Source organism: Mesoplodon bidens (genome assembly GCF_964165515.1).
Source record: "Mesoplodon bidens genome assembly, contig: HAP1_SCAFFOLD_329, whole genome shotgun sequence".
Lineage (NCBI taxonomy): Eukaryota > Metazoa > Chordata > Mammalia > Artiodactyla > Ziphiidae > Mesoplodon > Mesoplodon bidens.
In genome coordinates this window covers 141,655-157,729 of record NW_027671589.1, presented here as the reverse complement: position 1 = coordinate 157,729, position 16,075 = coordinate 141,655, and the positions used below count along the sequence as shown (strand labels likewise).

General features: G+C 37.0%; 1 protein-coding gene across 1 annotated transcript in view; it reads left to right on the top strand.

The window, feature by feature from the left end:
- Positions 1-14,772, top strand: part of LOC308611234 (putative spermatogenesis-associated protein 31C2) — a gene marked incomplete at its 3' end in the record, with an annotated part of 31,979 nt that extends 17,207 nt beyond the window's left edge. The window contains exon 4 of the mRNA XM_081260100.1: positions 14,704-14,772. Within this exon, the coding sequence (XP_081116226.1) occupies positions 14,704-14,772 (69 nt within the window). The remainder of the gene's footprint in view (positions 1-14,703) is intronic.
- Positions 14,773-16,075: the final 1,303 nt, after the last annotated feature.

Sequence of the window (16,075 nt, the reverse complement as noted above, 5' to 3'; positions counted from 1 at the left end):
AAATATTTTTTCAGCCCCTCTGTCTCTCTCTTCTCCTTCTGGGACCCCTATAATGTGAATGTTGGCACATTTAATGTTGTCCCAGAGGTCTCTTAGACTGTCCTCATTTGTTTTCATGTTTTTTCTTTATTCGGTTCCAAAGCAGTGATTCTCACCAATCTGTCTACCAGCTCACTTATTTATTCTTCTGCCTCATTTATTCTGCTATTGATTACTTGTAGAGTATTTTTCATTTCAGTTATTGTTTATCTCTCTTTGTTTTCTAAAACTTCTAGCTCTTTGTTAAAAATTTCATCTATGTTCTTGGTCTGTGCCTCCATTCTTTTTCCAGTTACTTGTATCATCTTTACTATCATTACTCTGAATTCTTTTTCAGGAAGATTGTCTATCTCCACTTCACTTAGTTGTTCTTCTGGAGTTTGATGATGTTCCTTCATCTGGAACACATTTCTCTGCCTTCTGTGTTTGTAGCCTCCTTTCCTCAGGCTGCAGGATCATGGCTCCTCTCACTTCTGGTGCCTGCCCCCTGATGGGTGAGGTTGGTCCAGGAGCTTGTGCAGTCTTCCTGGTGGTAGGGACTGGTGCCTGCCCACTGGTGGGTGGAGCTGTGTCTTCTCCCCCTGGTGGGCAGGGTTGTGTCAAGTGTTGTTTAGAGGTGGCTGTGGGATCAGAATAACTTTAGGCAGCCTGTCTGCTCATGGGAGGGTCTGTGTTCCCACCCTGTTGGTTGTTTGCCCTGAGGCATCCCAGAATGGAGACTGCAGGCTATTGGGTGGGGCCAGGTCTCAGTGCCCAAATGGTGACCTCCAGGAGAGCTCACACCAAAAAATATTCCCTGGGTTCTCTGCCACCAGTGTCCTTGCCCCCACAGTGAGCCACAGCCCACTTCTTCCTCCCCAGGAGACCCTCCAAGACCCTCAGGTAGGTCTGACCCAGGCTTTTATGGAGTTACTGCTTTGCCCTGGGTCCCAGTACACATGAAACCTTGTGTGCACCCTCCAAAAGTGGAGTCTCTTTCCCCCAATCCTGTGGAGCTCCTGCCCTCAAGTCCCACTGGCCTTCAAGATCAAATGCTCTGGGATCTCCTCCTCTCATTGCCATGTCCCCAGGCTGAGGAGGCTCACGTGGGTCTCAGAGCTCTCACTCCTGTGGGAGAACCTCTGTGATATGATGATTATTTTCCACTATCTGGGTCGCCCACCCAGCAGGTATGAGATTTGACTATATCATGAAAGCATCCCTCCTACTATCTAGTTGTACTTTCTTCTTTGTCTTTGGATGTAGAGTGTCTTTTTTGTATGTTCAAGTCTTTTTTGTTGATGGTTGTTCAGCAGTTCGTTGTGATTTGGGTGGTTTCATGAGAGGAGGTGAGCTCACGTCCTTCTACTCTGCCATCTTTGTCTCTACCCTCTCTCCTGAATATTACTGTGAGGAGTCCTGGCTTCTTAAAGTTCAATTTTGATTGAAATTCATGAAGGACTTCAGGTTTTACCTCTGGTCAACCACTATCTCTGCAGAATATCTCCAGGGTTAGAGGGAAATCTCCCATATAGGCTCTTTTAAATCTGCTTTGCTAGAACTTTTTATAAGGAATTTCCAGATTAAACTTTTAATAGTCCCTTGAGACTAAGAAGCCAAGCCAATCATTTGACATCTATAGATTTGGGTGAATTCTTCTCCTCAATGTCCCCCAAATATTCTGAGGTTCTTGCATTTGCCAGAAAGTGACCTTCCTCACTCAACTAGTAAGGCTGCTGCGAACTCTAAGCAAGGTACCACACTATTTTACCAAGGGGCTTTATTGGCTCCATGAAGTCAACCTTAGTTTCTTAAAGCTGTTTGGTCAAACCTAAGTTTATGTATATCTCTCTCAAATATGACATTCTAGGCAAAAGTTTAGTAATATAATCAATGTTTGCAATTATGTGCTATTATAAGAACAGATTCTATTGAAATTATGCAAATAACTATATTGCCAAGAAAACAAGAATGTTCAATGAAAGCTTCTGAATTCTGGAGGAATCGGGTAGGGAGAAAAAGACAAATGATTCAATTTTGCTTACAAGGGTATAATTTACCAAACTGCTCTAAGCTTAAGAGAGAAAAACAAATTTTCCTACATTTGGAGAAAGAAAACTTAAAAAAAATAAAACCAGCAATGTTTCAAATTTAAAAATCATAGGGCTTCCCTGGTGGTGCAGTGGTTGAGAGTCTGCCTGTGATGCAGAGGACACGGGTTCATGCCCCGGTCTGGGAGGATCCCACATGCCGTGGAGCGGCTGGGCCTGTGAACCATGGCTGCTGAGCCTGTGTGACCGGAGCCTGTGCTCCACAACGGGAGAGGCCACAACAGTGAGAGGCCCGCGTAACATGAAAAAAAATCATAAAATGGGGCTTTCCTGGTGGCACAGTGTTTAAGAATCTGCCTGCCAGTGCAGGGGACATGGGTTCAAACCCTGGTCCAGGAAGATCCCACATGCCGCAGAGCAACTAAGCCCACGTGCCACAACTACTGAGCCTGTATTCTAGAGCCCATGAGCCACAACTACTAAAGCCCACGAGCCACAACTACTGAAGCCCATGCACCTAGAGCCCATGCTCTACAACAAGAGAAGCCACTGCAATGAGAAGCCCACGCACCACAACGAAGAGTAGCTGCCATTCGCTGCAACTAGAGAAAGCCCACACACAGCAACAAAGACCCAATGCAGCCAAAAATAAATAAACTAAATAAATTTATTTTTAAAATCATAAAATATTATAACCATCTTCTTCAGTTTACTTAGTCCCATGGAATTAATTCTTGTTTTGTTTGATCTTTTGTTAGAAGTTTTATGAAACCATCAATTTCTCCATTAGGGTTTTGTAAATTCTTACTCAGTTCAGTGTAATGATTTGAAATTCATCAGAAACTTGTGTTCTAGAATACTTGTTAGATCCTTTTCCATGAATTTCTCTGAACATGAAACACATTTTCAGGAAGCTTTTGTAAAAGCATCTGAGTAAAACCATTGTCTAAGTAATAAAAGACAAATAGCCATTACTAAAAATTGGATTCATTCTAATGGAATTGACAAGAAAATTTATCTCTGTGACACAAAACATTTAAGATAATAACTAGAATTATGACTGATAACATTATACTAGGACATATCCAATTTTAGGAATTTCAAATACTTTCGAGAACATTTATATTAATAACATTCACCCTTATGATATAACCTAGAGTTGATGATCATTTATTTAGCAATGCTTCCCATATAGGTAACATACCAAATAAGCCTAATGAGTTTCATAGCTCTCTTTTCTAATAAGATGAAACAAATCTTTGAGGGTGTTCCAAGGGGCCTCTGGAAAACCTGAACATTATTTCCAGGTCCATAAGACTTCATTTAGAATTTGACTTGGGGGAAAATCTACTTTTTCAAAAATAAAAATGTTTTAAAACACTTTGTCAAATATGATCATATGTCACTGTGAATTAATATTTAGTTATCTATTTAATCAAAGTGACAAAGATTCACATGTAAATACAGATAGTTAAATAGTGTAAAAAGACTTAGCTCTTTTAATATTGAAAGCACTCAGTTTTTCTTCAAAATTATCAAAGACTCATCAAGACAAAATGTACAATATTTGTTTTGCTAGACAGATTACATTAAATGTAAAAAAAAGTCTTTGTTTACAATTTCTCATTAAGAGCAGACCAATAATTAAGAAAATTTTGCAAAAAGAGAGAAAAAACAAATTTTAATTTTCTACCAGCTTACTTTGGATATTAAAACTCAATCACTTTATTAAATTCATTCCAATCTTAGACGTGACTACACATAAAATTCCTTTCTAAAGATTCCTTTTTAACAAACCTCTCACAACTTTCTCTGCCCATTTTGATTTGTCCCTTGTTCTCTTTCCCATTTAGAATTTACCAGCTTTAGGACAAAAATGACTTAACAAAGTTTTTACATGAACAAAAACATCTCCATAGCTTCCACTTTTTCTTACCCCCAAACATATTCTAATTTCCTTATAATTCCTAGTAGCTTTAACCACATATATTATTTACAATTCTTAATCCTTTGAAGCTTTAATTTTTTTGTAAAGATAAAGTTAAAAATTATTAACTGTGTAAGTATTTTGTGGCTTGGCAGACTTATAAATACATTTCATAATTTCTAGAAACATATTCTACTTCATAGTACAAGCTTTTAATGAAGCACAAGACATGTTTACTAATAGAACCAAACATATTTAGTGTGTAATAAGAGGTCAAAGGTAGGTAAACTTAGACTCGTGCAGCAATTAATATTTCAGTATTTTGTCTTAGTTGGAAATGATCTAGACATTCAATTCATTTAATTTAACTTAGCAAAACTCTAAGGGTACAATTTATCAAAGACATTTTGAAAACTATTTAAGTTGACATAGCAAAAACAATTATTGCTAAAAAAAGTTTACCTAAAAGAATTCTTATCTTATGTCTATTTAATTAATTTGTTCTTAACAATCACTCAGATTACTCATGACATATTCATAAGATGTTAAAGTAGTGTTAGCCATCATCTTAAATTATTATTATTATTACTGTTTTCTGAGAAATTTTGTAAAAGAGATAACATGAGCTTATTTGACTTTTAGTAAAACTACATAGCATAAAGCTATTATACTTAATGCTGATAACTCTTAAGATATGTCTGTATTAATTAAACCATTAAACCTGAACTAGATTTTACTTACCAAAAATTATCCAAGATCATGTGAATTTGAAAAATATTTATATTCGTTTTTGTTATATTTTTGAGAATTTTTAGATTGCTTGTTGGAATAAATTAAGTTTACTCACTCAGATAGCTACAGTCTTTTATTAGTTATGGAGAAGACTTTTAAGTCTTCTTGCCCTTTAAGTGTACTTGCCCTTGATAAACAATTTTAAGGAGACTGTGATTTAGAGTTTGAGCAAGAGAGGGTTTTTTTGGTGGTTTTTGTTTAAAAAAAACACCTCTTTCCTTTTTTTTCTTTAAATTTTAGTTTCAGGTTCTAACAATTGAGATAATCTGGGCTCAGTCTCAGGCAATGTGGCTGTGTTTACATTTCAAAAACATGGTAAGATTTATAACTTTAAGGGACAGAGAAAAAAATGTAAATTTTCTTCTGTGAGTTTTGGAGTGTATTTTTCTATTATCATAAGTCTCAGGGTAATTATTATTTTAAAAACTTTTTCTTCTTAAGTACAGGACAATTTTGCTCCAATTATCCTCAACTTTTATAATATGTACAAGAATTTGAGAGGAATAGCTTTCAGGATTGGTGAAGGTAAATGGGCCTTGACTTGTTCCTAAGTTGCATTTCTGGTTTTGTAGAGATTTGGAAGACAAAGATAGTTGTTTCTATTAGCTCTTGAATATTGGCTTCCAACTGATCTTTTCCTAAGTATTTGTAGGAGGGCCTAAGGAATTGCTGAGGAGATGGGGCAATTTTTAAAATTTTTCTTAAAAAGGGGAATTCACGTTGGATCTTTATTTTAAGTCTAATTTCTCTTATTTCATCTTAATAACGATTCCCTGAGGCTAGCTGTTATACATTATTTTTCCTTTCAATTTGATCCTTCCATAAATACCAATATGACAGCTGTTTATGATGAGAGCTCTCAATCTTTTAATCTTTAATCTTTTAAATACAGCAAATTTAAAGGAGCCATCATCTGGCCATTGAGGAGTAAGACCTTTCATTAATTTCAAATAGTGACTCAAATCAGTAAGGCTTTTTATGGAACGACCCAGAGGTAACTTTTCAGGCTTAGAATAAATCGTTACCATGGATGAAATAAGCATACTTTCAGATGGAGAAGGCACGGATGGTATAGCCCCTATAATGTGAAAATTCATTTCCAAGGATAATCTAAGAAAGCAAAGGCCTTCATTGCACAGGCAGTAAGGGTGGTATAATGCAAACTGTGTCCCTGGTCTCTCCTGGGAATTTGAGGCACCTCTGATCCCAAACCTCCTAATCTGTGACATCAGGCATATGCTGCTGGAATGGGACTTTTCCAACACTTACAAGGTAATGAAGGTTGAAACAACAAAGGCCCCTTATGGACTGGGTCCCCTTAGGACAAACTCCTCTGACAGCTGGCACAACAAGACTAGAGTGTGCTGTTTATGACTTTGCGTCTCAGAACCCCAGTCAATTCAACTGGTTACCAGATGCACCCCAGTAAATACACCATCCAGATGGTGGAGACCAGAGAGAATATTCTCACTGGACAAAAAGCCAAACTCTCAGGACATCGAAAAATGCAGAAGGAAAAATCTCATCCAGTTTTTATATAGAGGACTGACAGCAAAGTTTGTCTTAATAGGCACTGGACTGGAGAGAACTGTTAACTCACCAGTCTGTGAGGCTGTCTCCAACAGCAGGCTTATAGGGCCTATGCCTGTACTCTGCCCTATGGTTCTTTCTTCTTATGAAACATGACTCAGGAGACAGAGACAAAGAAAAACAGTGACTATCTCTGGGAGGAAAGGATTAAGAAAAACTGAGACGAGATGACTCATTTCCAAAAACCAGATTTTCTATGTCACAAGGATCTTGCTCCATAAGTATTTTCTTCTGCTAATCTAAATTTAGAGAGAGAGAAAAGGAGACTCTTAAGCACTTTCCCGCCCACCAGACCTTACAGGCCTGGGAAGTTGAGGAGATAAGAAATTTTACCTTCTGCTGGCCTTTGTCATGTGTCCTAGGATCTCTCAGCTGCAGCAGTCTTGTGGTGGGAAGCAGGGTTTAGCCAGCCTCCTGGTTGTCTTGTCAGCTGTTGAGGAGGAAGAAATGTCCCTGCCAACCTTCTTGAGTTAAAGAAGTAACAAGGTTTATACAGCCATCTTCACCCTGCATTCCCTATCTCTGGTGCTAATGATGTCTTTCTACCTCCTGGTAGAGGGAGGGCACCAGTCACATGAGATATTAATTTCCTGCTTTCATGGAGACAGATAGGAAGGTCAGTGTGTCTCTCTTGCATCAGTCATTTCTTCAGTAACTTTAATTCAAAGTAATATTCCACTGAGGCATATTTTGGAGCATCCTGCCCTGGGCACCAACAAAGTCAAATGGTTTAGAGAGAAAGCAAGTCCCTTTGTCAGCAGTGACCTGTGCTCATGGTGATTGTTATTCCATCTCCACAATACCGTTGGGCTGGGTGCTCAAGAAACAGAGCTGTGAAAACATGGCTCCTGTCTCTTATAATTTATAGTACCAATGTTTCAAAGAAAAACTTTTATTTAGTGCCTCCTTTGTGTTAGACAATAATGCTGGTATATTTTCAAGATATACAAATAATAGAAAGAGACATGTATGGTACTTGAATTGTAGTGAGACATTAAAATTTTTCCCCCAAAAAAATCTTTTTCTTTATACTTATAAGGAAAAAAAATGTAGATTCATTTTGGATAAGATAAAGAAAATTTATGAAGGGATAAATCTAACCTGAGAAAGTAGAAAAGAACACAGTACACAGGCTCTGAGCATTCTACTCACAGAAAATATTGTCCTGTTCTTTTGCAATATGGACTTGTTCCCCTGTCCCTATGGCTGTCTCTTCCCCCTCTCTGTTTCTGCCCCTCTTCTCTCTCTCCCTCACACATACACACATTCACTCCCCTACAAAAAAACCCATTGACTAAATGCTAATTGGCAGGCACTGTGCTCAAACTGAGGCTACAATGGTGAGTTAAAAACAGAGATTATTTTTCCATCCTCATCAAACGTATATTCCAAGATGGAGAAAGTGAATACTAACCAAAGAGTCACACAACCATAATATTGCAACCACAACTAACAACCATAACCACGGAGTTAAGCTAGGCAAGCCACTATTGTCAGCTTTCTCTCAACCCTCAGTAGAGTGTGTTCCACTTAAAGGCCTTGAGTAAGTCAATATTCTGTTGAGAAAATCCAGGAAATTTCTCAGTCTTCCACATCTGAAATTATGCAGTTTCGAATGTTAGGAACAAGAGTGAGGGGAAAGGTCATTCAGAACTGCAACTAACCAGTTTCTCTCTTTCTGACTGCTGCAATAACCTCCTAGTCTATCCTGTGTTTACTCCCGTTCCTCTGGCCTGTTCACAGAGCTGCCAAAGTGGTCCCTTAAAATTTAAGCCTGATTGTGCCACTCTAGACTCAAAATCATCCAGTGAATTCAATTTAATTACAATAAATCCAAAGTTCTCACCAAGGCCTCAAAGTCCTTTTTGATCTGTTCTCCCCTTCTCCCATGTCTCTCTTGGCCTCATTCCTACCACTCTCCCCCTTGTTTTCTGTAATCCAGCCAAACTGGCTTCTTCTCCAGCTTTTACTAAAACACTACTTAGTAGACAAACAATTTAATTTAAATTGGGCCAAAAATTTAATAAGACACTTAACCAAAGAAGACACATGAATGGTAAATAAGCAACATTTTAAAATGTTCAGCATTATTAGTCATCAAAGAAAAATTAAAACCACAATGCAAATAACTTCACATCTGCTAGAATGACTAAAATTAAAAAGATTGGTAGCATCAAATGTTAGTAAGGATGGAGAACAACCAGAAGTCTCATACATTCCTGAAGAAAATGTGAAATGATGTACTACTTTGGAAAACAGTTTGGCATTAATACAACCCCCTAATTTCACCCCCTAGGAATTTAAATGAGAAAAATATGTCCACACAAAATTTGTACATGAACGTTCATAGAAACAACTTTATTCATGATTGTGAAACTGAGTAGGATCCTGTGGGGCCTTCCCAGTGACAGACTCCCAGTGTTCCCTGCTTCTTGTTTGTAGAACAAAGCGTTAGTCTCCTAGGCCTCCCTTGATTTCCAAAGAGCAGTTAATGATTATAGAACTGACCAAATTCAGAAACAAAGGAAAAGCAGTCAAGCAAGAAAAGTAACAAGAGATTGAAAAACAGTGTTGTCTCTATCCCTTTCTCCTCAAGGGATATAGATAACAGTCTGACACATATCCTTGATGTGGTGCTCCAAGGACAATGGTGCTTCAAGGACAAAGGACAACCCTCTCTGAAAAAGTGTCAGCGTTACACCCCTTATCAGACCCTTAATTGCCCTCCCCACCATGTTGTGATGGTTATGAAATTCCTGAGCCCAGCTGGGCGATGAGACCTGTCCCAAATAAGAAAAGGCACCTTCCCTGTCCCACTGCCACCCTATAAAAGGAAAGTATATGTGCCTCGACCAATCAGTAAATGAAATTTTCAACTTGGAGCATTCCTTTGTTTTCTGGCTATAAAAACTGATCAATAGCACATGTTTGGGGTCGACTCCCCCAGACTACTAGGAAGTCAGCCTGCTGTTCTGGCAGAGACACTTTCCTCTAATAAATTTTATCTTCTTTATGTTCCGCCTTGTGTCTGGAAATTCTTTTCCAACCCACGTATGGACCACGACACTTGAGCGTTTTCTGTAGACGCTAAGGCTCTCCACCTGATGGAGGATTTGACTACATGCTGATCACAAGCATGTAGGTCCCAGACTGGCTGGAACAAGAAGGCTGATGAATAAGGTTCCCAAAACATCACCCTGTCACCTCTCCACCAACTAATCAAAAGAATGTCCATGAACTGATAATTCACCCTGAGACCCTCACTCCTAATGTTGTCTTTAGAAACACTTGCCCAAAAGTCTTCAGGGAGTTTGGGTCTTTTGAGCATTAGCTGCTTGTTATCCTTGCTTCGCATCCTGCAAATAAACACTGTACTTTCCTTCACCACAACTGGTATCAGTAGATTGGCTCTGCTCTGCATTGAGTGAGTGAATCTGTGTTTGGTTTGGCAATAATTTGGGCAACCATGAAAGGGCCACCATCCCTAGTGGGCATCTCAACCATAGCACACTGGCCCCTGACCAGTGGCAGCTCATGGATACGACTCAGCAGCTGCTTGAACACCTTTGTCTCAGAGATGGCCCTGAACACTTGCCACTGAGCAGGCATCATTGGCCCATGGCACTTTTGATTTCTGTGGTAAAGGGAAAAAGACACATGCTTTGCTGGTTGAGATTTCTCTAGTAAGTAGTGGAACTTGTGTGTGATAATACCAGGGTATTCATTCTCTTAGCCATTTGGGTCTGTCAGTGGCTAAACATTTGTTGGGATTTTCCCTTTTGGGCTTAGGAGTTTGAAACCCTGAGAGACTACATTTGTTTGTTTGTTTGAGATTTTAAGATTACCAGCCATAAACAACTGAGAAGGGGTAATCAGAGCTCTGTTTCATCTTATATTCCCTATGGTGTATTTTGCAGAATTGGGAAATTCTTAGCTCTTAGTTTCACGGGCTCATACCCATGAAAAGGAGAAGGTGATATTTTTCTAAAATCATGTGGTCACAGTATTCTTTAGGCTCTGGAGAATAATGCCCCAGATGGGGCACTTTTTGACATTCTAAAACTTGTTTTTGCATATGAAAAAGCTGGCTTGTTAAAAGTATCTCTTCACTCTTCTGACCAGAAGGAAACAAATCTTACTAGGAGGAACTTACATTTTTCTCCCTGTGACTTTGAAAGGTAAATGTTCTACCCTGGGCTCTAATGTACTCTCACTCACTCTTGTCTATACCATCGCCAATTCCTGAGACTGAGGGGGGAAAAAAAGGGAGAAGAGTCCTTTTTAAACTCAGGCAGGAAAACTGTGAGATCTCGTTTGTCTGGAATGTATGTATGTCCATGTGTACATTATAAATATATCTCTTTTCCTTTGGATGGTATTATCAAAGTTAGTTTGTAAATGAGCTCTATTTAATTGACTTAAAGGAAATTAAGCACTTACAGAAATGCTCAGAAATATAAAAGAAACTAAGTTGAATGAATTTCAGATTCATGTGATCTGAAAAATATTCAATATTAAATTTGGGATAATGGCTGACTTGGTCTAATGTCTCATAAAGTTTTCTTGGGTAATCTAAACATAATTTTTGAGAACAAGTGAATAAAATAGAGGTAAATGAGACAAGAGTTTTTAGGTGAACTCTGGGAATAATTATGTTTTAGGAATGTCTACTTAAAAATAGCTTTTCTGGAAGTTTTAGTAACTTGAAATTTTAGAGTTTAACTAAATTAAGCTAAATGATGAGAATTCATTGAATATCGAGGTCTTTTCCAAATAAAATAATATACTGAAATATTAATTACTAAACATTGGCTTCCTTTTACAGAGAAAGTAAAGATATTTAAGACTATTAATAAATATGTTTGGTGTCACACTGAGACATTTTCCATAAGAAAGTACATATTTTTAGAAATTATAAATAGCATTTATTTATAAATTTGCCAATCTACAGAATGCTAATGTAAAGAACAGCTCATAATTGCTTACTTCTTAATTTTCACTAGGAATTTAGGTTTTTAAGACTTGAGAATTCTAATTAAATATGTAATTAAAGCCACTAGAAATAATGAGAACATTTTCGTATACAGGGTAATAGGAGGTGTGTTTTCATTAAAAGAAGGTATGAAGAATAGGAATTTATTTTGTTAAAGAAAAAGGAAGTAATTTTGTCTGAAAGCTGGTTATTTCTAAAGAGGAAATAAAATAAAGGGCAAGTTAATATGAATATAGAAAGTTGTAGATTTCTGGGGAAAAAGTAATCTTTAGAAAGAAATTCTATGTGTTGTCAGGACTCACTAAGATTAGAATGAATTTAATTGAGTAAATGACTTTTAAGATTAAAAGTAAAGTGGTACAAAAACTTAAAATTTTTTTCTCTCTCTGTTAAGAGAAAAAAGTTTTCTTGGAATATTGATTTGCTTTTGATTAAGATTGTAAATTTTCTTTACCTTTTAAATAATCTGTTATAACTTTCTGTACTTGCTTTTAAAATCTTTCATTGTAACTTTGCTTAAATGCATAAGCATTGTTTCACAGTGATCTGTAATCCTATTTGACCAAGTGTCTTGAAACTTTTTAACATTTTGGATAAACTTCTCAAGGATAGAATCCTAATGAAAGATATTTTGACCTCTAGATACCTTTGGGATGTTTCAGAGGACCCCTAAGTCATCTCAAAGAGAGATATTAAACTAATTAGGATGATTTGGTATGTTATGGGAGGCACTGTCAATTGATTAGAGATAAATGTATCTACAACCTTCTTAGGTTATCCATTTAGATTATACTAAATATCATTAATATAGATATTCTTATCTTATATGAAATTAAATAAAATTTCTAAAATTTGAATATGTCAAATTTGTATGTTACAGAAGTAAACAATTTTTTTTTGTCAATTGCATTTTAACCAGCTCTTTAACTGTGTCTTTTTAAGTCTTTTTATCATTCATAGATGCTTTTGCAAAAATGCTTCATCTTCAGGAAGATTCATACTAAAGACTTTCTGACAAGTGCAGGTTTCTGATAACTTTCAAATCATACTGTTGAATTGGGTAAGAAATTAAAGAATTCTAATGGAAATCCCGATGGTTTCATAAAGGTTAAGGCTGCAAACTGTAAACAGCTCAAATGTTCATCATCAAGTGAATGAGTAACTCACATCAGCAATAAAGGGGAATGAAATCTTAATATACATAACATGGATGAATCTCAAAACATGCTGAGTGAAAGAAAACAGGAACCAAATACACACTGTTAGATTCTATTTATGGAAATTTGAGAATGGGAAAACTATAGTCACTGAAAGCAAATCATCATATCACTTTTTTAGGAAGGTGAGGATTGACCACAAAGGAGCCTAAGGAAACTTTCTGGGTAATGGAAATTTTCTGTATCATGATTGTGGTAGTGATTACACAACTGTACATATTTGTCAAAATTTATCTAACTGTGCTATACACTTAACATGAGTGCTATTAGTTGTATGTAAATTGTACCCCAATAGGGGTGATTAAAAGGAAATATATATTATGTATGACATATAAATATATCTTTACATATATTACCCATATATCATGACAATAGAATAAAATATGTTCTTAGTGATGAAATTGCCATTTAGCCAACATCCAGAATGCCAAACATCCTTATTTTTTTCTTGTTTTTCCTTTCTCTATCCTTTCAAAAAGCATCATTTTTAAGAGTCACATCAACATTGCTGATTAGATTTGCAGTAATTTGAAAACACAGAAGACATTCCTTTTAAAAATATAAACAAAAGCTTCTTTCATCTGCTCTCTAGATCTTTTTATTCTTATGCCACATTCTTTACACCAGTTGACCAATTGAGTTAGGCACTCATTTCCTTTTGCACAAATCTTTGTTGTGTTTCTGCTAGCTCTGCATTAGGGACTATTAAGGAGGAAAACCACTGACACAAAATGGTTTCATTTGTGCTGAAGCCCACGATACCACGCATATATTTAATACCTAACCTACTTGCAATTTCGACCTTCACCAGAAATGTTATCTTAATTCTGAAATCTGGAATTTTCTGGTCGGCACCAATATGGTAATCTATCACAGGGGCCCTCTCCATCTCCCCCAAACCAAGAAGAAGAGGCAATCTGCATGATAAACTCAAGTTTATCTGCATGATAAACTTCCCTACAAAGAGAAGATAGTACTGGTCCCAAATAACCTTTTTTTTCTTTTGCTAATGACTTTCTTGCCCACCCTCCTTTCTATAAAAACCTTCCACTCTGTAAAACTTCTCAAAGTGCCCTTCTATTTACTAGATGAGATGCTGCCCAATTCATAAAGCATCAAATAAGGCCAATCAGATTTTCAAATTTACTCAGTTGAACTTTGTTTTTTAACAAGACATGATCTTAAACAAGATAAACATTGCCCCTGTTTTCATCTCAGGTGGCCTCAGCCTGCAGCTGCTTGAAGCAGGAGTTTGGTTCCTGGCCAGAGATTGAAGTCAGGCCGGGGCAGTGAAAGCACTAAATCCTAGCCACTAGACCACCAGGGACTAGTGGCCAGTGACAAGTTCCTGGCCTGTGTGCTGTGTAGAAATGAATTTCCACAGAGATGGAAAGTAGTGAAACAAGTAAAGTGTTTATTAGGAGGACAAAGAATACATGTGGCTAGACACATGGGCGGGCTCAGAGAGAGTTGCGCTCACTTGGTAGTTTGAATCACTTTTATGGGGAATTTCTTCCAGGTTTCCTTTGACCAATCATCTTGCTTTGCCTGGTTCTGAGTCCATATTTGGTATACCTCAGGGTCCTCCCGTGTTCATGTACATCTCTTAGCCAAGATGGATGTGTGGTAGTGGTGATATGGGTTTGTATCCTCATTACAGGCATAATGAAGTATTTAGAGGTGAAGTATAATATCCTCAGGCTAATATCAGATTGTTTGATAAAAGAGACATAGGTGTGTGTGAGTGTGTGTGTGTGTGTGTGTCTGTGTTTGGAGAGTGAGAGAGAGAGAGAAAACTGGCATTGTGGTACATTAATAGTTGATATATTTATTCATTATACTGGTCTTTCAACTTTTCTTTGAGTTTGATACTTTTCTCACAAAAATGCAAAAAATAAAATATGAATTAAAAGTTTGGTTTAACTGCTTATAGACATTATCAACTGTATGTGTATTTATGCGATTTTATAGATTTTAATATTTCATCTTTTTTCCATAAATAATTGCATACCAAAAATCTATGGAACGTCAATTTGAAGGAAACACTCTAAGTATGAATACCAAAAGTGTTGCGTGTAGTGAGTATCAGCTCATGTTTTTTTGTTATGTATACAGATGATTGTCAATGAATCTATCTGTGGACTCAAGGGACATTCTGATATCAGCATTCAGTTCTCTCCTTGAGTCCATAGAATAAATGTACAAGAATCATAGTTGACTATGAAAGAGAGTTTGACTTAGAATAGATTTTCAAGAAAGGTTCACAGTATTTTTAAAGAACAGTAGTAAAATTAATGCTAGAGTAGATTAACGTCTGTGAATTTGGATTTTTTTTCAAGTCTTGAGATATTTCTCTCCAATTAATTTCACGGAATTATTGTATAATGTGTCACCCAAGTAGAACTAACTGTAACATATGGATGTTCATACATTATTTCAATTCTGTTTTGTTCTTTTTATACTATGCAATCTCATTATGAGGACACTGCATAATGATAGGTTTTACTCAATCTCACGGTAAGCTTAATATTCTCTTTTCATATTGTGTGAAATATTGCGGTTTGGGGGGGAATACATATTACTTTTAGAAATCATAACCAAATCGGGTGTATAGAATGGATTGAAATGGGAATTAAATGATCGGGTTAAAAGTATTCTAGCAAGACCTAGTAACTGGAAAGAAAATATTTTTAATAAAAACGATTATTTTGTAGTTTCATTTTCATTGCTAAAGCATATATTTCACATTTTTATGTTCAAAAAGCTAAAATTTCCATTGTTCTTTCTTTCACCTTCCACACTTGAGAAACCTATTTTTCTGTACCTGCGAGTGTCCTACTTTATAATAGTAACGCAAGTGCAATTCTGATAGCATTTATGCTCTCATAAAAATTGGCCTTCTGGGCTTCCCTGGTGGCGCAGTGGTCGAGAATCTGCCTGCCAATGCAGGGGACACGGGTTCGAGCCCTGGTCTGGGAGGATCCCACATGCCGCGGAGCGGCTAAGCCCGCGAGCCACAACTACTGAGCCTGTGCGTCTGGAGCCTGTGCTCCACAACAGGAGAGGTCGCAGCAGTGAGAGGCCCACGCACCGCGATGAAGAGTGGCCCCCGCTTGCCACAACTAGAGAAAGCCCTCGCACAGAAACGAAGACCCAACACAGCCAAAAATAAATAAATAAATAAATTTATAAAAAAAAAAATTGGCCTTCTACTCTCACCTGTCTTAAAAATTATACTCTTAGATTAATAGATTACCTTCGCATGCTAGATATTTAATAGTCTCCCACCAAAGTTATATATAATTGTGCACCAGTAATTGTGCACTTTAGTCATAAAAGCTTTGGTTCCACCAGTGTTATATGATGTCACTTTCTCTACAGAAACTTTTATTTGCAAAAATAGGTCTACAGGATTCACGTCAGAATCATATTTAGAAAATTCCTCAGTCTACAATTTTCTGTAGTCTAGCAGTTTTCTGGAAAGACA